The 24,013-nt window shown below is 39.9% G+C and overlaps 1 protein-coding gene across 1 annotated transcript in view; it reads left to right on the plus strand.

The window, feature by feature from the left end:
* Nucleotides 1-24,013, plus strand: part of LOC114656608 (unconventional myosin-X-like) — a 441,287-nt gene that overhangs the window by 319,510 nt on the left and 97,764 nt on the right. The window contains exon 23 of the mRNA XM_051931412.1: nt 23,096-23,464. Coding sequence (XP_051787372.1) covers nt 23,096-23,464 — 369 coding nt within the window. The remainder of the gene's footprint in view (nt 1-23,095; nt 23,465-24,013) is intronic.

The raw sequence follows: 24,013 nt of genomic DNA on the forward strand, positions 1-24,013 counted from the left end.
GAAGAAATATTTAGGCCCACTGAATATTAACATATCTTAACCAAAACTCGTAGAGTTAGAGTACTTTATGTGTATGTCTAACAGGCCCACCTTCCCTCTTTAACAGACAGTTTATAGCACAAGCATATTAATACATGTTTGCTGCCCAGCCTCCCAGTATAATTGTTTTGCTGATTTTTATTATCATCTTCAGAAGTAGATGTTGTAAGCTAGTTGGTGGTGTCCATGTTGTATGGGTTGAGCCAGGGGCCAGCGAAGTTACTGAACAGCTTAAACAAACGCAGACGTGTAATAGGAGAAAAACAATTCTGGGAAAATGAAGGTTTGAGTAATGGTCTGTGGCCTACAGTTTTGGTTAAACTTTTTTTTTTTTTTTAATATATATATAAATGGCTATTTCTGTAAGAACTGGAATAGAGTAATTAAAATAGTGCCGATAAATAATGCTAGAAGGGGTATATAATTGTTAAAGAAAACCTCTGGTATTAGCATACATTTGCCTAAAACACCATTCTGACTATTTGCTTTACAAATAATAACAAGTGCAAAGCATATTTAGTTCCATCCTTCCCTTTTATCACTCACTCTTCTAGTTCAGGGTCACAGAAGACTGAGTCTAAACAACAACTGGGTACAAAGCTGCAGCCAACCCTAGACAGGATACCAGTCCATCCCATGGCACACTTACACATTTGCATTCACAAAACCATGGTTGATTTAAGTTCACTGGTTAACTGAACACGACTGTTTCAGGGATGAGGGAATATAGTTGGAATGTTGGGAGAAAATCTGCATACTGTATATGTGGGAATAATGTGTATATTTCATATAGAGGATCACCAGGCAAAGGTTTTATTAGTTGGGTTTACAGCAGCAGCACTAATCCCTGTGACACCATATCATTCCCTACTATTTACATGCAAATTAAAAAAACAATTGCTATTTATTTATAAATCGGGCGTACATTTTACTCTCTGAAATGGAACAATGAAATTATGTGTATTGATCTGCAAGAAAAATGCCTTTGTGCTGCAGGGATAGGGACCGCAGTGTTACAGGTGTTAGAGCAGTAAAATATAAACAGAGATGAGAATAAGGTGAACTAGTTGTTTTGCTGCTGCAAGTAGCAGAGCAGCTTTGTTCTAAAGCTTACCTCCCCTACTGTAGACCTGTCATACCTGCTGTTGGGCCTTTATGCAACGTTTTCAGAATTTTACTAAGATTAGATTGGTGGTGTTATCATATTTATTGTAATGGCATGTAATGCAAGTGCAGTAGATCTCATGACTTGGAAAAACTTTTATTCATTTTAAAGAGCTGCAACATAATGCAGTCCTTCCTGTATCTTCTATTTCCTATCACATTATTCACTTGTATGCAACATTTAGTGCTGCTTCAGAGACTCTGGAACACGTTCTGGTCTCCGTGTAGTTTTCACATTCTCTCTGTGTCCTTGCATTTCTCGTCTAGCATCCTAATTTTGATAACTGAATGGTTGCACAGTGGTTAGCACTACTTAGTCTTAACTATAGAAGACTGCTTTTTAAAATCTTGACACTGCCTTTGCTCGTTCTCCCCATGTCCTTGATTGTTTTCCTTCCATTCTCCAAAAATGTATGTGTTAGCTTAATTGATGACTCTGAACTGTTCCTGGTGTGGGATTGTGTGTGAGCATGCAAGTGCAATGTGATAGATAATACAAGTGGCCATCTGTCCACAGTTGGCTCATGCCTTGCACCTAGTGTTTCTAGAATAATCTCTGGCAACTTTCAATTGGATTAAACAGGTGGGAGATTCAAAGAATGGATATTCTAAATTTGTGCAGAGTATCTTAAATGACTACTATACATACTCTATACTGTATGCATTAGTGTCCCTCTAATCCAACATCGGATTTGAATTTTGAGATAAAGGCTTGTCTGGCATGGTGTCAGAATGAATACTATGGCCAACTGAATTTTTGGGCCCTGGTTCAAATTGCTGAGAGTACTATTAGAGTGGATTTTACAGCTCTGCATGAGCTGCATAATTTTGTATATATGTCAGACAATTTGTTAATCAGTCTTTATTTTATGGATAGAGTTCCACTAAAGAACATATAGTACTAGCTTGCCTACCTCAGCAATATGAGTGCTTAGCTATTGAAGTATTATGTTCATCTCAGTACCAGCAAACTGAGTTATGCCTTGTTGAGTGTTTAACACTAGCCCGGAAGCTTAACGCTTATGGTGTCAGCTAACTTTGCCCGTCCTACATCATAATTTCTCTTGGTGACATGGTTCACAGTGGTGTCAACTTTAATTCACACATCTCTGCAATTTGTTAAATTTCCTCAGGATATCCACATGAGTTCAGTGTTGCACTACCATATCTTTTTTTGGTGGCTGTTTATTTCATTTTTAAGGCTGCTTTTTCATTTTTCTTTTTAATACTTTGACACCTGGTTTCTGGTTGTGCCTAATTTTTTTCAACTCTTAACTTTTTTTTTTGTTTACTTTAGTGTTCTACCTTTATTTACCTATTATTTATTGTTTTAAACAAGGTCCCTTTGATGTTTGATATTTTATTAGCCCTTTGACATGCCACTTACCGTGACATCACTCAATAAATAAATATTTATCCAAAGTGATCTCTTAACAAGCACATCTTCCTTGACCAGCAGAATGGTTGGGCATTAAATACTAAGATCACATGAAGAGCTCAATTGGATCTGGCTCCTAACTTTTTCTGTACTGTGAAGTCTTAGACCCTGAGATGCTGGATTTCGAACTTTGTGGTGCTCCATGATTTCTGAAAACCTCATTATTCCCATTTGCACAGCAGACACTTTATTTTCTATCATTGTTCTTCCTCTAAGACATGTAACTTTTAGTTTTGAATCGTTGATAGGCAGGGCAAGACAGTAGGTCACTCCAAGGCAAAGGTTCAGCCCTAAACACTGGTGCATCACATGTACAATAAACAATGAACATGGTGTACCAGATTCTTTTGACTATTTCATGTTTTATGTCTTCTTTTAAAACAGTATTTTTAATAGAATGCTGACCAGTGTGTTTCTTCGTGCCGGTCCCAAGCCCGGATAAATGGGGAGGGTTACGTCAGGAAGGGCATCCAGTGTAAAATTTTGCCAAATCAATATGTGGACAACAATACAAATTTCCATACCGGATCGGTCGAGCCCCGGGTTAACAACGACCGCCACCAGTATTGTTAGCCAACAGGGTGCTAGCGGAAATTGGGCTACTGTTGCCCGAAGGAGAAGATGAGGGGGGAGACGTGTCCGGAGGCAGGAGGAGAGGAGGAAAGTAAAGAGAGGAGAACTGAGGGTAGGAACTTTGAATGTTGGCAGTTTGACTGGTAAGGGGAGAGAGTTAGCAGATATGATATGAGAGAAGGAAGGTTGATATATTGTGCGTGCAAGAGACTAAATGGAAGGGGAGTAAGGCCAGGTGTATCGGAGGTGGATTCAAATTGTTTTATCATGGTGTGGATGGGAGGAGAAATGGAGTAGGGGTTATTCTGAAGGAACAGTATGTCAAGAGTGTTCTGGAGGTGAAAAGAGTGTCAGACAGAGTAATGATTATGAAACTTGAAATTGGAGGTGTGATGATGAATGCTATTAGTGCATATGCCCCACAAGTTGGGTGTGCAATGGATGAGAAAGAAGATTTTTGGAGTGAGTTGGATGAAGTGATGAACAGTGTACCCAACTGACAGAAAGAGGTGATTGGAGCGGATTTCAATGGACATGTTGATGAAGGGAACTGAAGAGACGAGGAGGTGATGGGTAGGTATGGTGTCAAGGAGATGAATGAAGAAAGTCAGAGGATAGTGGATTTTGCCAAAAGGAAGGACATGGCTGTGGTGAATATGTATTTTAAGAAGAGGGAGGAACATAGGGTGACGTACAAGACTGGAGGAAGATGCACACAGGTAGATTACATCCTATGCAGAAGAGTCAATCTGAAGGAGATTGAAGACTGCAAAGTGGTGGCAGGGGAAAACTGTAGTTAAGCAGCATAGGATGGTGGTCTGTAGGATGACGTTGGAGATCAAGAAGAGGAAGAAAGTGAGGGCAGAGCCAAGGATCAAATGGTGGAAGTTAAAAAAGGAAGACTGTAAGGTTCAGTTTAGGGAGAAGGTGAGACAGGCACTGGGTGGCAGTGAAAAGTTACCAAACAGCTGGGAAACTACAGCAGAAGTAGTAAAGGTGACAGCAAGAAGGGTGCTTGGTGTGACATCTGGACAGAGGAAGGAGGAAAAGGAAACCTGGTGGTGGAATGGGAAAGTATAGGAGAGTATACAGAGGAAGAGGATGGCAAGGAAGAAGTGGGATATTCAGAGAGGTGCAGAAAGTAGACAAGAGTATAAGGAAATAAAGGCGCAAGATGAAGAGAGATGTGGCAAAGGCTAAAGAAAAGCGTTAGAGTTGTATGAGAAGCTGGACACTAAGGATGGAGAAAAGGACCTGTACCGATTGTCTAGACAGAGGGACCGAGCTGGGAAAGATGTGCAGCAGGTTAGGGTGGTAAAGGATAAAGATGGAAACGTACTCAAAAGTGAGGAGAGTGTTTTGAGCAGATGGAAAGAGTACTTTGAGAGGCTTATGAATGAAGAGAATGAGAGAGAGAAGAGGTTGGATTATGTGGAGATAGCGAATCAAGAAGTGCAATGGATTAGCAAGGAGTAAGGACAGCTATGAAGAGGATGAAGAATGGAAAAGCCGTTGGTCCAGATGACATACCTGTGGAAGCATGGAGGTGTTTAGGAGAGATGGCAGTGGAGTTTTTAACCAAATTGTTTAATGGAATCTTGGAAAGTGAGAGGATGCCTGAGGAGTGGAGAAGAAGTGTACTGGTACTGATATTTAAGAATAAGAGGGATGTGCAGGACTGCAGTAACTACAGGGGAATAAAATTGATGAGCCACAGCATGAAGTTATGGGAAAGAATAGTGGAAGCTAGGTTAAGAAGTGAGGTGATGATTAGTGAGCAGCAGTATGGTTTCATGCCAAGAAAGAGCACCACAGATGCAATGTTTGCTCTGAGAGTGTTGATGGAGAAGTATAGTGAAGGCCAGAAGGAGCTGAATTGCATCTTTGTGGACCTGGAGAAAGCATATGACAGGGTGCCTCGAGCGGAGTTGTCGTATTCTATGAGGAAGTCGGGAGTGGCAGAGAAGTATGTAAGAGTTGTACAGGATATGTACGAGGGAAGTGTGACAGTGGTGCGGTCTACGGTAGGAGTGACGGATGCATTCAAGGTGGAGGTGGGATTACATCAGGGATCAGCTCTTGAGTCCTTTTTTATTTGCAATGGTGATGGACAGGTTGACAGACGAGATTAGACAGGAGTCCCCGTGGACTATGATGTTTGTTGATGACATTGTGATCTGTAGTGATAGTAGGGAGCAGGTTGCGGAGACCCTGGAGAGGTGGAGATATGCTCTAGAGAGGAGAGGAATGAAGGTCAGTAGGAACAAGATAGAATACATGTGTGTAAATGAGAGGGATGGTGAGGATGCAGGGAGTAGGGTTGGCGAAGGTGGATGAGTTTAAATACTTGGGATCAACAGTACAGAGTAATGGGGATTGTTTAAGAGACATGAAAAAGAGTGCAGGCAGGGTGGAATGGGTTGAGAAGAGTGTCAGGAGTAATTTGTGACAGATGGATATCAGTAAGAGTGAAAGAGAAGGTCTACAGGACGGTAGTGAGACCAGCTGTGTTATATAGGTTGGAGACAATGGCACTGACCAGAAAGCAGAAGACAGAGCTGGGGGTGGCAGAGTTAAAGATGCTAAGATTTGCATTGGGTGTGACGAGGATGGACAGGATTAGAAATGAATACATTAGAGGGTCTCCTCAGGTTGGATGTTTGGGAGACAAAGTCAGAGAGGCGAGATTGCATTGGTTTGAACATGTGCAGAGGAGAGATGCTGGGTATATTGGGAGAAGGATGCTAAGGAAAGAGCTGTCAGGCAAGAGAAAACCAGGAAGGCCTAAGCGAAGGTTTATGGGTGTGGTGAGAGAGGACATGCAGGTGATGGGTGTAACAGAACAAGATGCAGAGGACAGAAAGATATGGAATAAGATGATCCGTTGTGGCGACCCCTAACGGGAGCAGCCGAAAGAAGAAGAAGGAGCTGAATATTTAAAGGAATTTTCCACACAATAAAAATGCTGTATTTTTTTTAAATATGTCACTTATCCCATATAGTTTGTAGTGGTGGCCAAGAAAACTTTTTAATCTCGTGTTTTCATGGGAAAACGACCCAACAGTGAAAAAACACTTTTGGCAGTAGCAAACAATGTAAAAAATGTCCATGGGGGGGAAAAAAAAATTGTAACCTGTGTTGCATAATCCACATGTCCGTTATCCATCTTTGTTCTCAGAATGTTTAAAATAAATGCATTTTTTTAACTAAAATACTATGATTATTCTGGAAAACTCATATTACTCTCTGTACTTTTTTGGCTTGACTTTTCAAATTAACTTTACAAGTGATCCAAATCTGATACAAGTGTTTACAGATACCTATCTGGAGTTTTCTCCGCATCTTTAAAAATTAAAAAAAAAAAAAAAAAAGCCAGACAGGTGCAAACTAATAGACAACCAAGAACAACACACCATGCATGCACTATTATACATTATTTTAAGAGCAACCTTAAGTGAATTATTTAATTCATGATGGCAAGGAAGAGAAACAGAAATTGATAAAATTATAGCTGTCACTTTGAATAACATTATCTCTGCCATATCTGTAAACAGAATCCAGTGGACATGAAACAGGAGCCAGGACTGGTTAGAGCGAGATGTGGTGGGGTTTGGTGCAAATTAGTGGGTCAGTTTCAGAATGTTGAATGAAACGTTTGATTGCTTTTTATCAACATCTGTCTGTAAGGCTCTTTTGGAGGAAAATACTCTTGGGGCACACCATTTCCATCAAAAAACACATTGCAACTGTCATCAGCAAATACAGCCCAGTTACTGAGTACCACACACAGTCAAATTGGCAAGTTGGCAGTGTGTTTGTTTGCCTTTAAACAGTGAAAGGCCTTACACTATGTTTTACTGCCCCAAAAAGATAGGACAGTTCAAGAGTGTAAATTTCTAGACAATGTAAATTGAAACATTTAAATACAGGCCCCGTTCAAGTTGTATATGAAAGTGTGATAGATTTATTACCCTACACCAATTGAAATCTAGTCTAAAGATTTAAGATGCCGTGTTTTTCTTTCTCTGTGTCACATATGACAAGCTGGTTCAGGATGTAAAAGACCAGGAGGTATGTTTAAGCAATAACTTTTCTGTAAGCTTTAAAACCATTCTAAGAAGAATTAATGTAAAAATGCAGGAAAATATGAGTAAAACTGAGAATAAAAGTAGAGTACTTGGTATTCATCTTGAAGAAGTTAAGCAAACATTTACAACTCTTATTGAAGAAGATGAACAATTGACTTCTGCCTTTGACAAAAAAGCAACTGCTGTAGATTCTGAATGTAAAGTGCTCAGTGATAGACACGCAGCACTGGAAGATAGATATAGAAGGAACAACATCAGAATCAAAGGTCTCCCTGAAAGCCTTGAAAGTCCAAACCCAGTGAAATTCATAGCTGAATTATTATCTAAAATTATTATAGAGGACTTCAAATCAGACACAGAGATCTCAGCAGCTTACCGCATATGTGGATTGAATGCCCCAAAACCTAGAAGCCTGATTGTCCGTTTCGACAGACTATTGCTTAAAGAAAATTTGATGTTGATTATCAGTCAGAAAGAGCAAATTATATCTGAAAATAACCACATTTGTATTTTCCGAGATTTCTCTCCTTTAACATCTGCCAAACGAGCTGCATTAAATAGCGCTTAACGCAAAGCTGAAATCTGATACAGCATCTTGTTTCCTGCTAAATTGAAAGTGATTTTTGATGACCAATTCTATACTCCTAAAGGAGCAAAGTGCTAAAATGACTGATCCCAACATGAGTTATATAATGTCCTAGTAATGCAAAGAAGATTCCACTTGCAACTTGGTCTATTTTTTATGCAATATTTGCTGTAACTATACATTCCATTTCCTTTTGGGCCACTTTCTTTTGTTTTCGTTTTCTTTTTCATTCCTATTATATTATATATTGAAATTTCTTCTGTTAAGTATATGTATATTTTGATAACTACTTAGCAACTTGTAATTTATATTGTTGTTAGACCTTCTTCCTCAACCATACCCAGAATCCTGTTTGACTTCATACCCTTGGTTTATTATATTTGGACTGTACTAGATAGATAGTTAGATACTTTATTAATCCCAAGGGGAAATTCACATACTCCAGCAGCATCTTACTGATACAAAAAACAATATTAAAGATTGATAATAATGCAGGTAAAAAACAGACAATATCTTTGTATAATGTTAATGTTTACCCCCCCCCGGGTGGAATTGAAGAGTCGCATAGTTTGGGGGAGAAACGATCTTCTCAGTCTATCAGTGGAGCAGGACAGTGACTGCAGTCTGTCGCTGAAGCTGCTCTTCTGTCTAGAGATGACACTGTTTAGTGGATGCAGTGGATTTTCCATAATTGATAGGAGCCTGCTGAGCACTCGTCGCTCTGCCACAGATGTCAAACTGTTCAGCTCCATGCCAACAATAGAGCCTGCCTTCCTCACCAGTTTGTCCAGGCGTGAGGCGTCTTTCTTCTTAATGCTGCCTCCCCACCGCGTAGAAGAAGGCGCTCGCCACAACCATCTGATAGAACATCTGCAGCATCTTATTGCAGATGTTGAAGGACGCCAGCCTTCTAAGGAAGTATAACCGGCTTTGTCCTTTCTTGCACAGCGCATCAGTATTGGCAGTCCAGTCTAATTTATCATCCAGCTGCACTCCCAGATATTTATAGGTCTGCACCATCTGCACACAGTCACCTCTGATGATCACGGGGTCCATGAGGGGTGTGGGCCTCCTAAAATCCACCACCAGCTCCTTGGTTTTGCTGGTGTTCAGGTGTAGGTGGTTTGAATCGCACCATTTAACAAACTCATTGATTAGGTCCCAATACTCCTCCTCCTGCCCACTCCTGATGCAGCCCACGATAGCATTGTCATCAGCGAACTTTTGCACGTGGCAGGACTCCGAGTTGTATTGGAAGTCTAATGTATATATGCTGAACAGGACCGGAGAAAGTACAGTCCCTTGTGGCGCTCCTGTGTTGCTGACCACAATGTCAGACGTGCAGTTTCCAAGACGCACATACTGAGGTCTGTCTTTAAGATAGTCCACGATCCATGCCACTAGGTATGAATCTACTCCCATCTCTGTCAGTTTGTCCCTAAGGAGCAGAGGTTGGATTGTGTAGAAGGCGCTAGAGAAGTCTAGAAACATTATTCTTAAAGCACCACTGCCTCTGTCCAAGTGGGAGAGGGATCAATGTAGCATATAGATGATGGCATCCTCCACTCCCACCTTCTCCTGATATGCAAACTGCAGAGGGTCGAGGGTGTGTTGAACCTGTGGTCTCAGGTGGTGAAGCAGCAGCCTCTCCATGGTCTTCATCACATGTGATGTCAGAGCAGCAGGCCGGAAGTCATTCAGCTCACTAGGACGTGATACCTTTGGGACTGGGGTGATGCAAGATGTTTTCCAAAGCCTCGGGACTCTCCCCTGTTCCAGGCTCAGGTTGAAGATGTGCTGTAGAGGACCCCCCAGCTCCAATGCACAGACCTTCAGCAGTCGTGGCGATACTCCATCTGGACCTGCTGCTTTGCTGGCACGAAGTCTCCTCAGCTCTCTGCTCACTTGCGCTGTTGTAATTATGGGTGGAGATGTCTCTCCTATGCTGGTATTAGCAGAAGAATTTGTGGAGGGTGCAGTAATAAAAATAATAATAATACATTTTATTTATATAGCGCCTTTCCCATGCTCAAGGCACTTACAGAATATAATAAAGAACGGCAGAATATACAGTATATAGCATTGTACAAACCAGATAAATAAATAAATAAAGAAGATTAAGACAGTAAATTCTGAAAAAAAACAGACAACATAATTGATGGTCTAGCACACAAATACAGGTTACATTGGCATCTTGACAGAGAAGTAAATTGATAGAAAGGTAATAAAGTCAAGTAGAGCTAAAAGCCTTCCTGAACAGATGAGTTTTGAGTTGTTTTTTAAAAGAATTCATGGAGTCAGCTGACCTGATTAATTTTGGTAGGTCATTCCAGAGTCTGGGCGCTATACAGCTGAAGGCCCTGTCACCCATAGAGTGTAGATTAGTGAGGGGCACAACAAGATTACCAGAATCAGAGGACCTTAGTGGGCAGGCAGGCACATAGTGATGGAGGAGGTCACTGATGTAGTTTGGTGCGAGGTTATTTAAAGCTTTGTAGGTTATTAGTAGGATTTTATATTCGATTCTGTAGGACACAGGGAGCCAGTGAAGACGGAGCAGGATGGGTGTGATGTGCTCGCTGCTGCTGGTTCGAGTAAGGACTCTTGCAGCTGAGTTTTGAATAAGCTGGAGCTGTGATATAAGATTGGAAGGGGCACCTGCCAGTAGGGAATTACAATAATCGATGCGGGATGTGATAAAAGCATGGACAAGTTTCTCAGCATTAGAGAAGGAGAGGAAGGAGCGAACACGGGATATGTTACGGAGGTGAAAGTAAGAAAGTTTCTTAATGTGATTTATGTGGGCGGAATAAGTGAGGGAGGAATCAAAAATGACACCAAGATTTTTTACAGTAGAGGCAGGTCTGATGAGATCACTGCCAAGATGGACTGGGAAGGAGCTCATTTTATTAAGTTGCATTTTAGTCCCAATTTGCAGGAGTTCAGTTTTATTGCAATTTAATTTTAAAGAGTTCTGCTCCATCCAGGTTTTAATTTCACTAAGGCAGGTTGTGAGCTGAGAAAGCTCTGATGAAATTCCACTTTTAACATTGAAGTACAGCTGGGTATCATCTGCATAAAAATGATAACCCAATCCATAACTACGGATAATATGGCCAAGGGGAAGCATATAAATACAGAAAAGCAGAGGACCAAGGACAGAGCCCTGAGGGACTCCTTGTGTGACTGGCACGGAGTTGGATCTGCTGTTGCCAAGACTAACAAACTCTTGCCTATCAGTCAGATAGGACTTGAACCACTGGAGGGCAGTGCCAGAGATACCCAGCATGTTCTCCATTCTGGACAGTAGGATGTCATGTCTGACTGTGTCAAATGCTGCACTGAGGTCTAACAGAATTAATATGCTAGTTTGTCCAGAGTCTGCTGCCATAAGCAAATCATTGGTTACCCGTAGCAGAGCAGTTTCACAGCTGTGCCGCGTCCTGAAACCAGACTGAAAGGGTTCCATCAAATTATTAGAGGTTAGGTAATTGGTGAGTTGGGAAGCTACAACACGCTCAAGAACTTTTGACAGGAAAGGTAAGTGGGAAATAGGCCGGAAATTGTTAAGATTGTCAGCATCAAGGCCAGACTTTTTTAACATTGGGGTTACAGAAGCAATTTTAAAAGTGAGCGGCACGGAGCCAGTGTCAAGGGATGAGTTTATTATTGTTGTAACAGTCGGGATTATGGCATGAAGGCAGGATTTAAGTAGTGTGGTGGGGATGGGGTCCAGTACACAAGTAGTCGGCCTCATCTTACAAAGCAGGTTATTAACAAACGCAGAAGTGACTGGTGAGAACTTAGAGAAGGAGCTGGATGGAGTGGGAAAACAGGGAGAGATATAAACAGATGATATATTTATGTTAGTTGAATTATTTAGATCTTTAATTTTGTTACGGAAAAAGTGGAGTACTCCGAGGTGAGAGTGAGAGTGGGTTAGGGTGGTCAAACCTGTTAAAGAAGTTGTTCATTTGGTTTGTTCTCTTCACGTCTCTCTCGATGGTGGTACCCCACTTCGAGCTGCAGCCAGTGATGATCTTCATCCCATCCCACACTTCCTTCATGCTGTTATTCTGCAACTTCTGCCCCAGCTTTCTCCTGTACTGCTCCTTTGCCGCCCTGAGCTGGACTCAGAGTTCCTTCTGCACGCGCTTGAGCTCATGCTGATCACCGCCTTTGAAAGCCCTTTTCTTCTGGTTCAAAAGGCCCTTGATGTCACTTGTAGTCCATGGCTTGTTGTTAGCATAATCCCCTTGGGATTAATAAAGTCTATCTATATCTATCTATCTATCTATCTATCTATCTATCTATCTATCTATCTATCTATCTATCTATCTATCTATCTATCTATCTATCTATCTATCTATCTATCTATCTATCTATCTATCTATCTATCTATCTATCTATCTATCTATCTATCTATCTATCTATCTATCTATCTATCTATCTATCTATCTATCTATCTATCTATCTATCTATCTATCTATCTATCTATCTATCTATCTATCTATCTATCTATCTACCTACCTACCTACCTACCTACCTACCTACCTACCTACCTACCTACCTACCTACCTACCTACCTACCTACCTACCTACCTACCTACCTACCTACCTACCTACCTACCTGTGTGGATAGCGCTTTGAGTACTGAGAAAAGCGCTATATAAATGTAATGAATTATTATTACCTATCTACCTACCTACCTACCCACCTACCTACAGTTCTTACTGGAACTACAATGTCCATACAGAAATTGATGTAGTCAGTACTGCAGTCAACAACTTCCTCAATGTTCTCACTATGTGATCCCTGCAGGAAATCCCACTCTGTAGTTCCAAAACATTCTCTCAGAGCCTTCTATGCCTCCGGGGTCCACTTCCTGAATGATCGTGTGGTTGCAGGTAGGACCGTCACTTTTGGTTTGTAGTGAGGCTGAAGCAGAACCAGGTTATGATCTGCTTTCCCAAGCGCAGGCAGCGGGGTGGCGCTCTGGACAAGTAATAGGGAAGCAAACTTACGGCCAACAGTTCGATGTCCCTGCAGCAAGTGGAGACTTTGATGTTAACATGTCCAGAGTTACACCACCGTGTATTAACATAGAGAGCGAATCCTCCTCCTTTGTGTTTCTGACAGGTACTTGCATCTCTGTCCGCTCTTACTGTGCTAAACCCGGGTAGCTCCATGTTAGCATCTGGGATGGTGGTAGTTAGCCACGTTTCACAAAAGCACAACAAACTGCATTCTCTGTAGGTTCTGACATTTTTCACCAGCTCAGCCAGTTCGTCGATCTTATTTGAGATTGAGTTCACATTTCCCAGAATCACAGAAGGCACCGAAGGCTTAAAACGTCACTTTCTCGCAAGCCGCTTCATTTTTAGCTTAGTGCCGGCTCTGCTGCCACGATACCGCCTTCTTCTTACCTCGTCGGGTAAATAGGGAACCACACTGGTACTGGCATTTGTTCTCAGCGCTCGAAGTTGAGTACTTGAATAGACGAGTCTCGGCGTGTAAAAATCCATGCCCACGTTGTAAAAGTAAGTGTGTCCAGGGAACGAATCCACATAAAATAAAGTGATAGGAGTGATCAATAAATAAAAATAGAAAAATAAAAGTAGAAAAGTACACATACATATACAGTCATACACGGAGCTGCTGAAAAGGCTGCCACTCTCGGCGGCGCCGGAACTAACTAACTTACTATCATAAGTTATCTCAAACTTTAAAGGGACTACTTAACATTGTATCCTAGGTTTATTGCATCTGGATTGTACTATCATAAGATATCACAATTTTAATCTTCTCCACTGGTCTGTGATGGGCTGGCGCCCTGCCAGGGGTTTGTTCCTACCTTGCGCCCTGTGTTGTTTGAGATTGGCTCCAGCAGACCCCCGTGACCCTGTGTTAGGATATAGCAGGTTGGATAATGGATGGATGGATGGATGGGTACTACACTGCTGGGGGTTTGTTTTGTTCTGGACGTGCCCTGTCTCTTGGCATGTCGGAGGACTGGGACTTTGCGAAGTGTAGTTTAGCCTTATTTGGGAAGGCAAAATTGGGGGGAGGAGGGGAGAAAGTTGCTTCTTATTTATCCTTTCTACCCCGACAACTATAAGTGCCAAAATAATAAGGTCTGTAACCAAAATACCTGCCGCCAGTATGAGATCAAGGTTAAAGCTATTGTATGAAATAACGTACTATCTGTACTTAAGTTTACAAAATGTCCTCAAATGTTCAGAAGCAGTGTCTCTCTGACCAAACAGTGGACTTTGTGAGCTGGAATGGCAAAGGTCTCAATCACAATCTAAAGAAAAAAAAGTATTTTCTCACCTCAGATTTAAATGCCAAATAGATTTTTTACAGGACACTCACTTAATAAGTAAGGACCACTTTTGGCTGCAAAGAGGTTGGATTGTCCAAATTTTTCACTCCAGCTATAGAAGGAAAATTACAGTAGAGGTGTCAGAATCTTAATACAAAAAACCATGTCATTTGTAGAATCAGACATAGCCCCTGATCCTGAAGGGCGATGTGTCATGGTAAGTTATTTAAATCTAAAGTAATTTTGATAAATATCTACACACCTAATGTGGATGATAGAGATTTCATCCAAAATGTATTTGCATCTATTCCTAATGTGAACACTCATAATATTATAATGACCAGAGACTTTAACTGTGTTTTAAATCCAGACCTGGATAGCTCTTCAACTACAGAGGTGATAACATCTAACACTGCAGAAATAATCACACACTTTGCAATGGATTATAACTTGGAACCATGGAGATTTTTAAATCCAAACTCAAGAGAATATTCCACCTTCTCATCTGTACATCAGTTACTCAGTAATTGATTATTTCTTTATAGATAATTTATTGCCCACTATCAAATCTTGCGAGTATGATGCTATTGTTATCTCTGACCATGCCCCTCTGATCACAGAACTTAAATCACTATGGCCCTACACAGTCATCATGTAGCTGGCGTCTTAAGCCCCTGTCATTAGCTGATGAGAACTGTACAGAACTAATCTCTGAACAAACTGACAAATGCATCTTCAGAGGCCCCTGCAGGAATATTATCGGAAGTACTAAAAGCTTTTTAAGAGGGCAGATTATTTCATATCTTTCCCACAAAAATAAACTGGAAACCAAGAAGGTGGCAGAGTTAATTAGAGAAATGACCAGAATAAATCAAGAATATGCCCGGTCTCCAAATGAGGCATGTTATAGGAACAAACAGATTTTGCAATCAGAATTTAACCTTTTGACAACAAAAGAAACCGAACAACTCATTATTAAACTTCATCATTACTATGAGAGAGATAGAGAAAGGTTCAGAGCATATGCTGATAACACATTACCGCACCAAGCACACAGAGAAAAGGCTAATAAGATCTTGGATCAAGAAATCCACAAGCAGGAGGTTCGCAATACAGTAACAGAAATTACCAACACAGATGGAGATATAATCTTTGACCCACATTTAGAGAGTACTATAAGTCATTATATTGTACTCAGTTTAAAGAAGATAAGACACAATCTAATGAGTTTTTTGATGCATTACAAATTCCACAGCTAGATACTTGCAGTGCAAAGGACATGGACAAACTTCTGACACACTCAGAACTCCTGGATGCTATAAACCTACTCCAGTGTGGGGAAAGCAACAAGCCCTGATGAGCACCCAGTGGAATTTTACAAAAAAAAAAGTTTCAAATAAATTAGCTCCACTACTATTAGCAACATTTATAGAAGCTAGACACAACAAAATTCTACATCAAACTTTTCGCTAAGCATTAATTACTGTCTTCCCAAAGAAAAATAAGGACTTATTATAATGTGCATCATGCATACCAGTTTCACTTCTAAATAATGATGTTAAGATTCTCTCCAAAGTTCTAGATAGAAGGATTGAGAAAGTGTTTCTTCTGTAATATCACAAGACCACACAGAATTTATTAAAGACAGACACTTAGATTTTATGGACGAGTATATTATATTAAACAAACATCGAAGATTAGAACCTAACACATCAGAGATGATCTTATCATTGGACTCATAAAAAGTATTTGATGTGGTTGAATGGGACTATCTACTCACCATATTACACAAATTTGGTTTTGCCCAAACATATGTGCATGGATCAAACTTCTTTATGCCAGTCCAGAAGCCTCTGTTTATATTAACAATATTATTTCAAACTAGAACCTGGTACTCGACAAGAATGCCCCCTATCACCATTGCTCTTTGCAATGACAATTGAGCCATTAGCCATTCACTTTCAAAATGTATCAGAGATAAAGGGTATTACCAGAGAAGGACTAGAACCAATAATATCACTATATGCAGATGATATAGTATTGTATATATCAGACCCACAAACTTCCATACCTGCAGTTCTCAATGCACTAGCAGAATTTCAAAAGATATCTGGATTCAAAATCATTCTGAATAAAAATGTACTTTTTCTAGTGAACTATCTAGCACACAATATTAGACATGACACCTTCCCATTTATTTTAGCAGATCAGTTTACCGTATATACTCGAGTATAAGCTGACCCGAATATAAGCAGAGGTACCTAATTTTACCTACAAAAACTGGAAAAACTTATTGACTCGAGTATAAGCCTAGGGTGGGAGGTAGATAGATAGATACATACTTTGTTAATCCCAAGGGGAAATTCACATACTCCAGCAGCAGCATACTAATAAAGAAAATATTAAATTAAAGAGTGATAACAATGCAGGTATACAGACAGACAATAACTGTGAATAATGTTAACGTTTACCCGGGGTGGTATTGAAGAGTCGGATAGTGTGGGGGAGGAAATGCAGCAGCTACTGGTAAGTTTCAATAATCAAAATAAATACCAATAAAATTACAGTACATTAATTGAGGCATCAGTAGGTTAAATGTTTTTGAGTATTTATTTCAAAGAAAAACCGTAAACTAGCTCTGTAAGTGGCGAAGGGGGTCAACAAAAACTATGGTCTCTCTCTCTCTCTCTCTCTCTTACGTGTGTGTGTGTCTCTCTCACTCGCTGCACAGGGAATGCACAGGAAGAGACTGAACACGTGTGGAAATCATCGGCACGCACAAACCGAAAGGGAAACTGGCTTGTTTGTATACCGAGTGTGTGGTCCTGAACAGATGCAAAAGTTTGGCGAACTTTTTGGTCGTAACCTGATTTTGTACGTTCAGAGACGTCTCTGAACACATACTGTATACTCCAGCTTTCTGTCAGGTTGGCGGGGGCAGCGGGACCTGACTCGAATATAAGCCGAGGGTGATGTTTTTCAGCACATTTTGGGTGCAGAAAAACTCGGCTTATATTCGAGTATATACGGTAAATACCTAGGGGTAAACATCACAAGTAAATATCGAGATCTTTTTCAGTAAAATTTTGCTAAAAATTGCACAATATGAACAGATAGTCTACCCTCCATCTCACATTATTAGGGAGAATTAATACTGTCGAGATGAATATCCTTCACAAGCTCAGAACACAAGGGTTGTCAGTGATATGCTATTGAATGCAGACAAACTGAATTATTATTTGTGTTTTTATGACAAGTTGATGACCACATAGATGTACTTTGATGGTGGGTTTCTATCTGCCCATTTCACTAAGTCCACTTTAGTTAGGCTAAAAACAGTACGTGCATTGATGCATAGTACTGTATAATACATATCCATATAAGCTGATTGCACTGCCAGCTAAATTGCCGCTGTTCAAGTCTGCTCTTTGTGTTACAGTTTCTGAAGGGCAAGTGTTAGGCTGACTTTATCAAGCCAATCTCTGCCTATCATTGTATAGCTTTCAGGTAATGATAAGCATTTATCTGTAGAGCTATAAAAGTCATGCAAGGATCTGCAATGCTGTATTTTGTGGTGATTTACTTATTAATGTATAATTATAACATATATGTTATCTGAAACAAAAACCATTCAGTTTAAACTGAGTTTTGATTTTCATAGGCAATGATTTGACTGCATTAAATCACTGTAGCTTAAAGTTTTTTACGTGATTAAATATGATTTGTATTGAGTAATATGAAGAGAAAAGTGGCATTTGTAAAGAAGAACAGTGCTTTTTATACTATATCTCCTTAGACAAAGACTACTTTTATGAAGAGTAATAAAAGGTCCATTACGTATTCACACTGTACATAGTTGGCTGTATAAATAACAAATGTGCTTTCATTTTCATTAAAAATCTGTCCAACAAACAAATATCTAATATTATCTACAACCAGAGAAACCCAACAATTTTGTTTAAATAGTTGCCATACAGTATTGATCTCATTTAAAATTCCCAGAAATTTTTAGGACAGTGAACTATCCATCCATCTATTCATTCATCCTTCATGTTTTCTGACCTCCTTGTCTGGTTAGGGGACCAGTGGAAGCCAAAGCCTATTTTGGCAGCATTGAGTACAAGGCAGAAGGCTCCCTTGATGGAGCACGAGTCAGGATTAAAGCAGTCCAAAGCAATAACAACTCCTAAGCTTCAAGGAGATTTTACTGAGGGGCCATAAAACTTGAACTTGAAAGATAAACCATTAAAAATGAATAAGAGGTACATAAATCATTTATCTGAATTCAAGTAATGCATATAAGTAAAGTTTTATTGCATAGTTTTTGTGTGTATACCATACAGGAAATGCTGTACACTTCCACAAATGGAATTTGCATATATGTTTCATTAAAAGAACCAGCTATTTCTGTTTGTGTTTTTTATGCATACACTTTTACATTTAATTCATCTTTGCATTTTCTAACTTGCTTATCCACTGTGGGAAATGATCCAGGACAGAATGGCAGTCTATTGTAGGGTACACTCACACTCTCTCCCATGCCCACTCATGCTGGGCCATTTTAGAGCTGCCCATTAATCCATTTTACATAACATACAGCCTCAAAAGTTCTCACTGTTTTGTGAGAAAATTTCTTATATTGTAGATTAATATTTGGTAATGGGTGGGGTCAAAAATATTCTAGAATTGCCCCTTTGCTACAATCCTGAACTAAATCAGCAACTTCAAAAGTTGAAGGATGATTGATAGATTTTCTGCAGGGGTCAGTGAACATCATTAAACAGGATAATCTGAGAATCTGAGCCATTGTCACTTGCCGTTGAATATGCTTTTATTATCGTTCAGTTATATGAATTTCTGTTCAGTTAGGTTGAAATAGACATTTTAGTGTTTCCCTCCACTGATAATGATATTAATAAGCATATAGTCAAAACAATCGGCGTATAACTTGCCATTAAAGTGAAGCAGTTATATACCAAAATTGAATACCTTTTTGAAAAGAAAACAAAGATTCAAACTCCAAACTGCCTTATGATTAAATTTAGTACCTGAACTTGATTTAAGTGAGTTGTTATACTAATAATAGAAGGTAGACCACTCAAAGTGTCTTAGCTCTGCAGAATTCTTCACTTTTCTGTCTACCCTTTTCCTTGAAAGTAATAGAATGAAGTTCAGATGTATAGAATCTTAATGCCATGGAGACAGCATATTTGAAATTTAATACAATGAAAAAGTCGTTAATTTTAAAGAAACACAGTTAAAAGTGTTTATGAGGGAAACTGAATTGCCCAAAGTTCAAAATATTCAACCCATGTCCCCTAAATTTGTCATCTGAGCCAAAAATTTCCTATGGATTTCCTCTTACTGTCTTATACAATGTACAGTAGATGATTATTGTGTTAGGGTGTACTTCCACTGGCAATCCATTCCGTGCCCAAGCACATTTGTCCATGTGTAACCCTGTAAAGTCTAGTTTGTTTGACTTGTGTGATCGCTCTATGCCAGGCCAAACATACTATGCCCTGGCCCACTTACAAGAGGTGGGTCCGAGCACTGTTCAGTAGCATTTGGTAAGAGTCAGTCAGTCATTGTCCAACCCGATATATCCTAACAGAGGGTCACGGGGGTCTGCTGGAGCCAATCCCAGCCAGCACAGGGCGCAAGGTAGGAGCAAACCCCGGGCAGGGCGCCAGCCCACCACAGGGCACACACACACACCACGCACACACTAGGGACAATTTAGGATCACCAATGCACCTAACCTGCATGTCTTTGGACTGAGAGAGGAAATCGGAGCACCCGGTGGAAACCCACGCAGACACAGGGAGAACACGCAAACTCCATGCAGGAAGGAGTCGGGAAGCAAACCCAGGTCTCCTTACTGCGTGGCAGTAGCGCTACCACTGCGTCACCGTGCCGCCTCATTTGGGAAGAGTGTGATTGCTAAATGTGCCTGAGCATGAAAAACAGACATGACATCAATGATATGACAAGTCAGTGCAATTCCCATTTCATTCAATACCATTTTAAGTTAAGAACAGATTTTTATTCTCTTCTTACACGTGAATGTGAATCGTAGTTGGCAAGAAAAGCTGTAAATTCCTCCCTTAACATCATTTGTCTCTGTAAAAATCTTCTTGTACATGCAGCATGATTAACAGCAAAATGCTAGGCAACATGCTCAATAAATCTGTAAGAGGGTAGAGTGTTATCTGCCTTACAGTCTCCAAAACAATCACAAAATAAGTAAAATCATTTTGACATGCATGCTGTCACTTAGATCTTGTTTTGGCTTTACACAAAGTTGCATGGTCATGACGAAAGCCCAGAACGCTAAGCACAGTGTGAGTGCAGGCCACTGGAGGAGTAGGGAAGGGGGGGACAATCACGCTTGGGCACGGTACAGATCAAACATGCCTAGTGTGAGTACATCCTTAGTCTTTACTAAAAAATTTCCGTAAAATAGTGTGGCATTGTCTTCAATATCACGTGGAGTACTGATATTCTGTATTAGGTTTGGTTGGTTACTTTCATAAAAAAACTGTAAAAAGATGCACTGCACTTTTTTTTCTTTTCTATCGCATTTAATATCTGTAAACCCTAATATAATTTTACTTACTCAACCTGATGAAACAAGCCAGAATTATTTTTAAAATAAGGTGTTTTAAGAGTGTCATGCATACAACATAAAAGCTTCCTGGGTCCAGTAGCCAGTTTTTTATTTCTTATTTAAAGCTGTGTGCTGTGCATTTAGACACGTGAGCACACAGCTGTGAATGGTGTTATAGATATACTAATACTGAAATGTACAAACTAAACACAGAGATTGATGCAAAAACAAAGATGCATTATGACATCAGCAGGCAAATGTGTCAATTAAATGGATGAATTAACAAGCAGAACTGTTGCAAAGCAATCAGGGTGTCTTAGCTGGTTCTTCATGAACCAAAATACAGGCCAAAGACTGACTCATGGACCCTAGCACCAGCAGAGGTGTACCTAGAAACAGAGGCTTACAGATTCAGTCTTAAAGTATGGGTGGGCACTTGGGGAGGAACTGAACAAGCTGGCAGTAGAACAGCATTCACTAAAAGCAGTTAATTTCATTTTAAACGCATTTGGCTTTAAAGGTGCAGGCTTCATTGCCTTACCTATTAACTAATAGGCTGTGTAAGTGGCAAAACAAAACTTTGTTTCCCACTTAGATTTAAAAAAAGGCAGATGGCAGGCTCAAAGGTAGACGTCCTCATTGACTGGTAAGGGTGCAGAGTCAGAAAACAGGAGTCCCTGTCTCTTGATAATGTAGCTTTCTCATATAATACACAGTATGCATGATGCTTCAAAGCATTAAAGAGATTAGCAACTACATGGATGTTTTGTATGGCCCTTAATATCTGACAAGTAGCACTAATGTATTATGCTAAAATCTATCAGGGCAGATCATGAACATTGGAGCTGCATGTTAACAGTATAAAACAGGACCTTATGCAACAGGTTCTTTAAAGCTGCAAATGCACTAGTCTTCTAAATGTTGGACAGACTCCTTTTGTATTTTTTTTCTGTTGTGCTTTGTGTATTGCATTTACCCCATTTTTGATACCAGTTGTACGCCCAGCCTACTTGGAAAGCAGTCTCACTCTGAATTGCCTTTTCCAAGATTTCTTCCTTTTTTTCCCCTACAAAGGTGTGTTTTGCGAGTTTTTTCTTGTCGTCTTTGGGAGTCGGAGCAGGGGGGGCTGTCACAAAACAGGGCCTGTTAAAGCTATAAAAAATAAATTATTGTTCTTGTTTTAATTTTCCCTTTCAATCAATCAGCCCCTCATTTACCCTTAGCTTAAAATACAATTATCACATTCTAAAATTCAAAAGTATGAATCACCCTGGCAGTGTAGTGTATTAAATGTGAACAAACAATGACTGTTTGCTCAAGGGTTGCATTGCAATGAACTGGTGCACCATTGAGGGTTAGCTCTATGTTACACCCTGCCTCTGACCCCTATGACCCAAAATTGTATAAGTCAGGTTAAATAATGGATGGACAGACTTTTTGTTTCATGTGCACAATATCTTAGCCATCCGTTGATAAATTTCATTGCTACCTCATAGCTTAAGGAGTTTGGATTTCAATTGTGGCCTGGTCACTGCTTGTGTGGTGTCTGCATCAATCTTAATCCTACATACCAAATACATGGTGATTAGTTGGCAACACCAAATTGGTCCCGTATGATCTAAGGGCCCTGATGTGGGCTGGTGCCCCATTCATGGTTAATTCCTTGCTAGTGGCAAAGGCTTTCACGGTACCTTCTGGCACAAGCAATCTCTTATTTTTATTTTATTGTATAGTAGTATTTTTGTTAACTGGTCTGATGAGACATGCAAGGAAGACTTTTATGGTATATACTGTTTACACATTACAATAAACTGATCTTGACTTGAGGTACATATAGTAGGTATAGAAAATGGATTAGGGAAAACTGCTTCTCAGACCACATATTTTGAATTCTGTAAGGCTGTTTCCAAAATGACAAACAGGTCTACCTTGAACTCCAATGCTTTAGCTTATTTTTAATTTTAATGACCAGTTTGAATGTTTGAAACCCCTTCCTGTTAGAATGCTCTAAGCTTAAAGCTACACAGACTCTGCCTTAATATTTAAAAGGGTTGTGATTGCCTTGGCATTTGTATTATCTCCATCTGCATTGGTTCTTGAGAAATGCTTTCCAGATGCTGGCATATAAGACATTCCACAAACAACCACTCCGTGAGACCCAGATGCGCGTGGGTTTTTTGCGGTCAAACCCATCTGGTATTCTTACTTTGAATATGATTTCCTGAAACCAAAGAAATTGGGCTGATTAATACTTTTTCTTTGGAATTGGCAGGAAACACTACCTGAAAGTCCTGGCAAGTGTTGTAACAATCCAGAAAAACTACCGCAGCTACTTCTGGCGGAAAGGTTTTCTGCGCATACGATCGTCTGCCTTAGTATTCCAGAAGCACTGGCGGGGCCGGTTGGCTTGTTGCTTGTATCGACATCTGAAAGAGGAGAAGCACAAGAGGGAAGAGGAGGAGAGGATAAAGAAAGAGGAAGAAGAGCGTAGACGGCGGGAGGAGGAGGAGCAGAAGAGGCTTCAGGAAGAAGAAGAGGAGGAACTGAAGAGGAAGGAGGAAGAGGAGTTAAGAATCAAAGAGGAAGAACTTAGGAGGAAGGAAGAGGAGAAAACTAGGATAAAAGAAGAAGAGGAAAAAAGGTAATCTGTGAAATCTGTGGGACAATCTTTTTGTTTTTTGTTTTTCATTTTTTTTGGTGTTCAGACTAAGTAATATTTAATAATGGGCTATGAGCTCCTTTAAAATAATTAAGAAGTAGTTGTATGACTTTATTTTTTTTCCCCATTTGTTGATGCAACAGGTCTAAATCTGTGTTATTTTACATCACTTCATTTAAACTATGGTAGTGGTCAGCTCAGTCTTGTCTGTATCCAGTAACTCAGAGGCTGCAGTTAGCCCAAAATGTAGTAGCTGAGCTTTTCACTAACATTCCATCCCCAAGGTCCCTTGTTTCAGCCACTCTACTCCATCGCAACTCCATAATATTAATAAATTGCTGTTTGATTGCAGAGTCACTTTACAGAATTAAATCACTTTATATTGAAATATTTTAGTTGATTCTAGGGAAAGGAGTCAAGATATGCTCAACACAATGTATAAAATATATAATTATATATGTTGGTCAGTTATCTTGGACAAAGTGTATTTTAATATATACAGTGGTATGAAAAACTATTTGCCCCCTTCCT

This window comes from Erpetoichthys calabaricus, chromosome 8, assembly GCF_900747795.2.
Source record: "Erpetoichthys calabaricus chromosome 8, fErpCal1.3, whole genome shotgun sequence".
Lineage (NCBI taxonomy): Eukaryota > Metazoa > Chordata > Cladistia > Polypteriformes > Polypteridae > Erpetoichthys > Erpetoichthys calabaricus.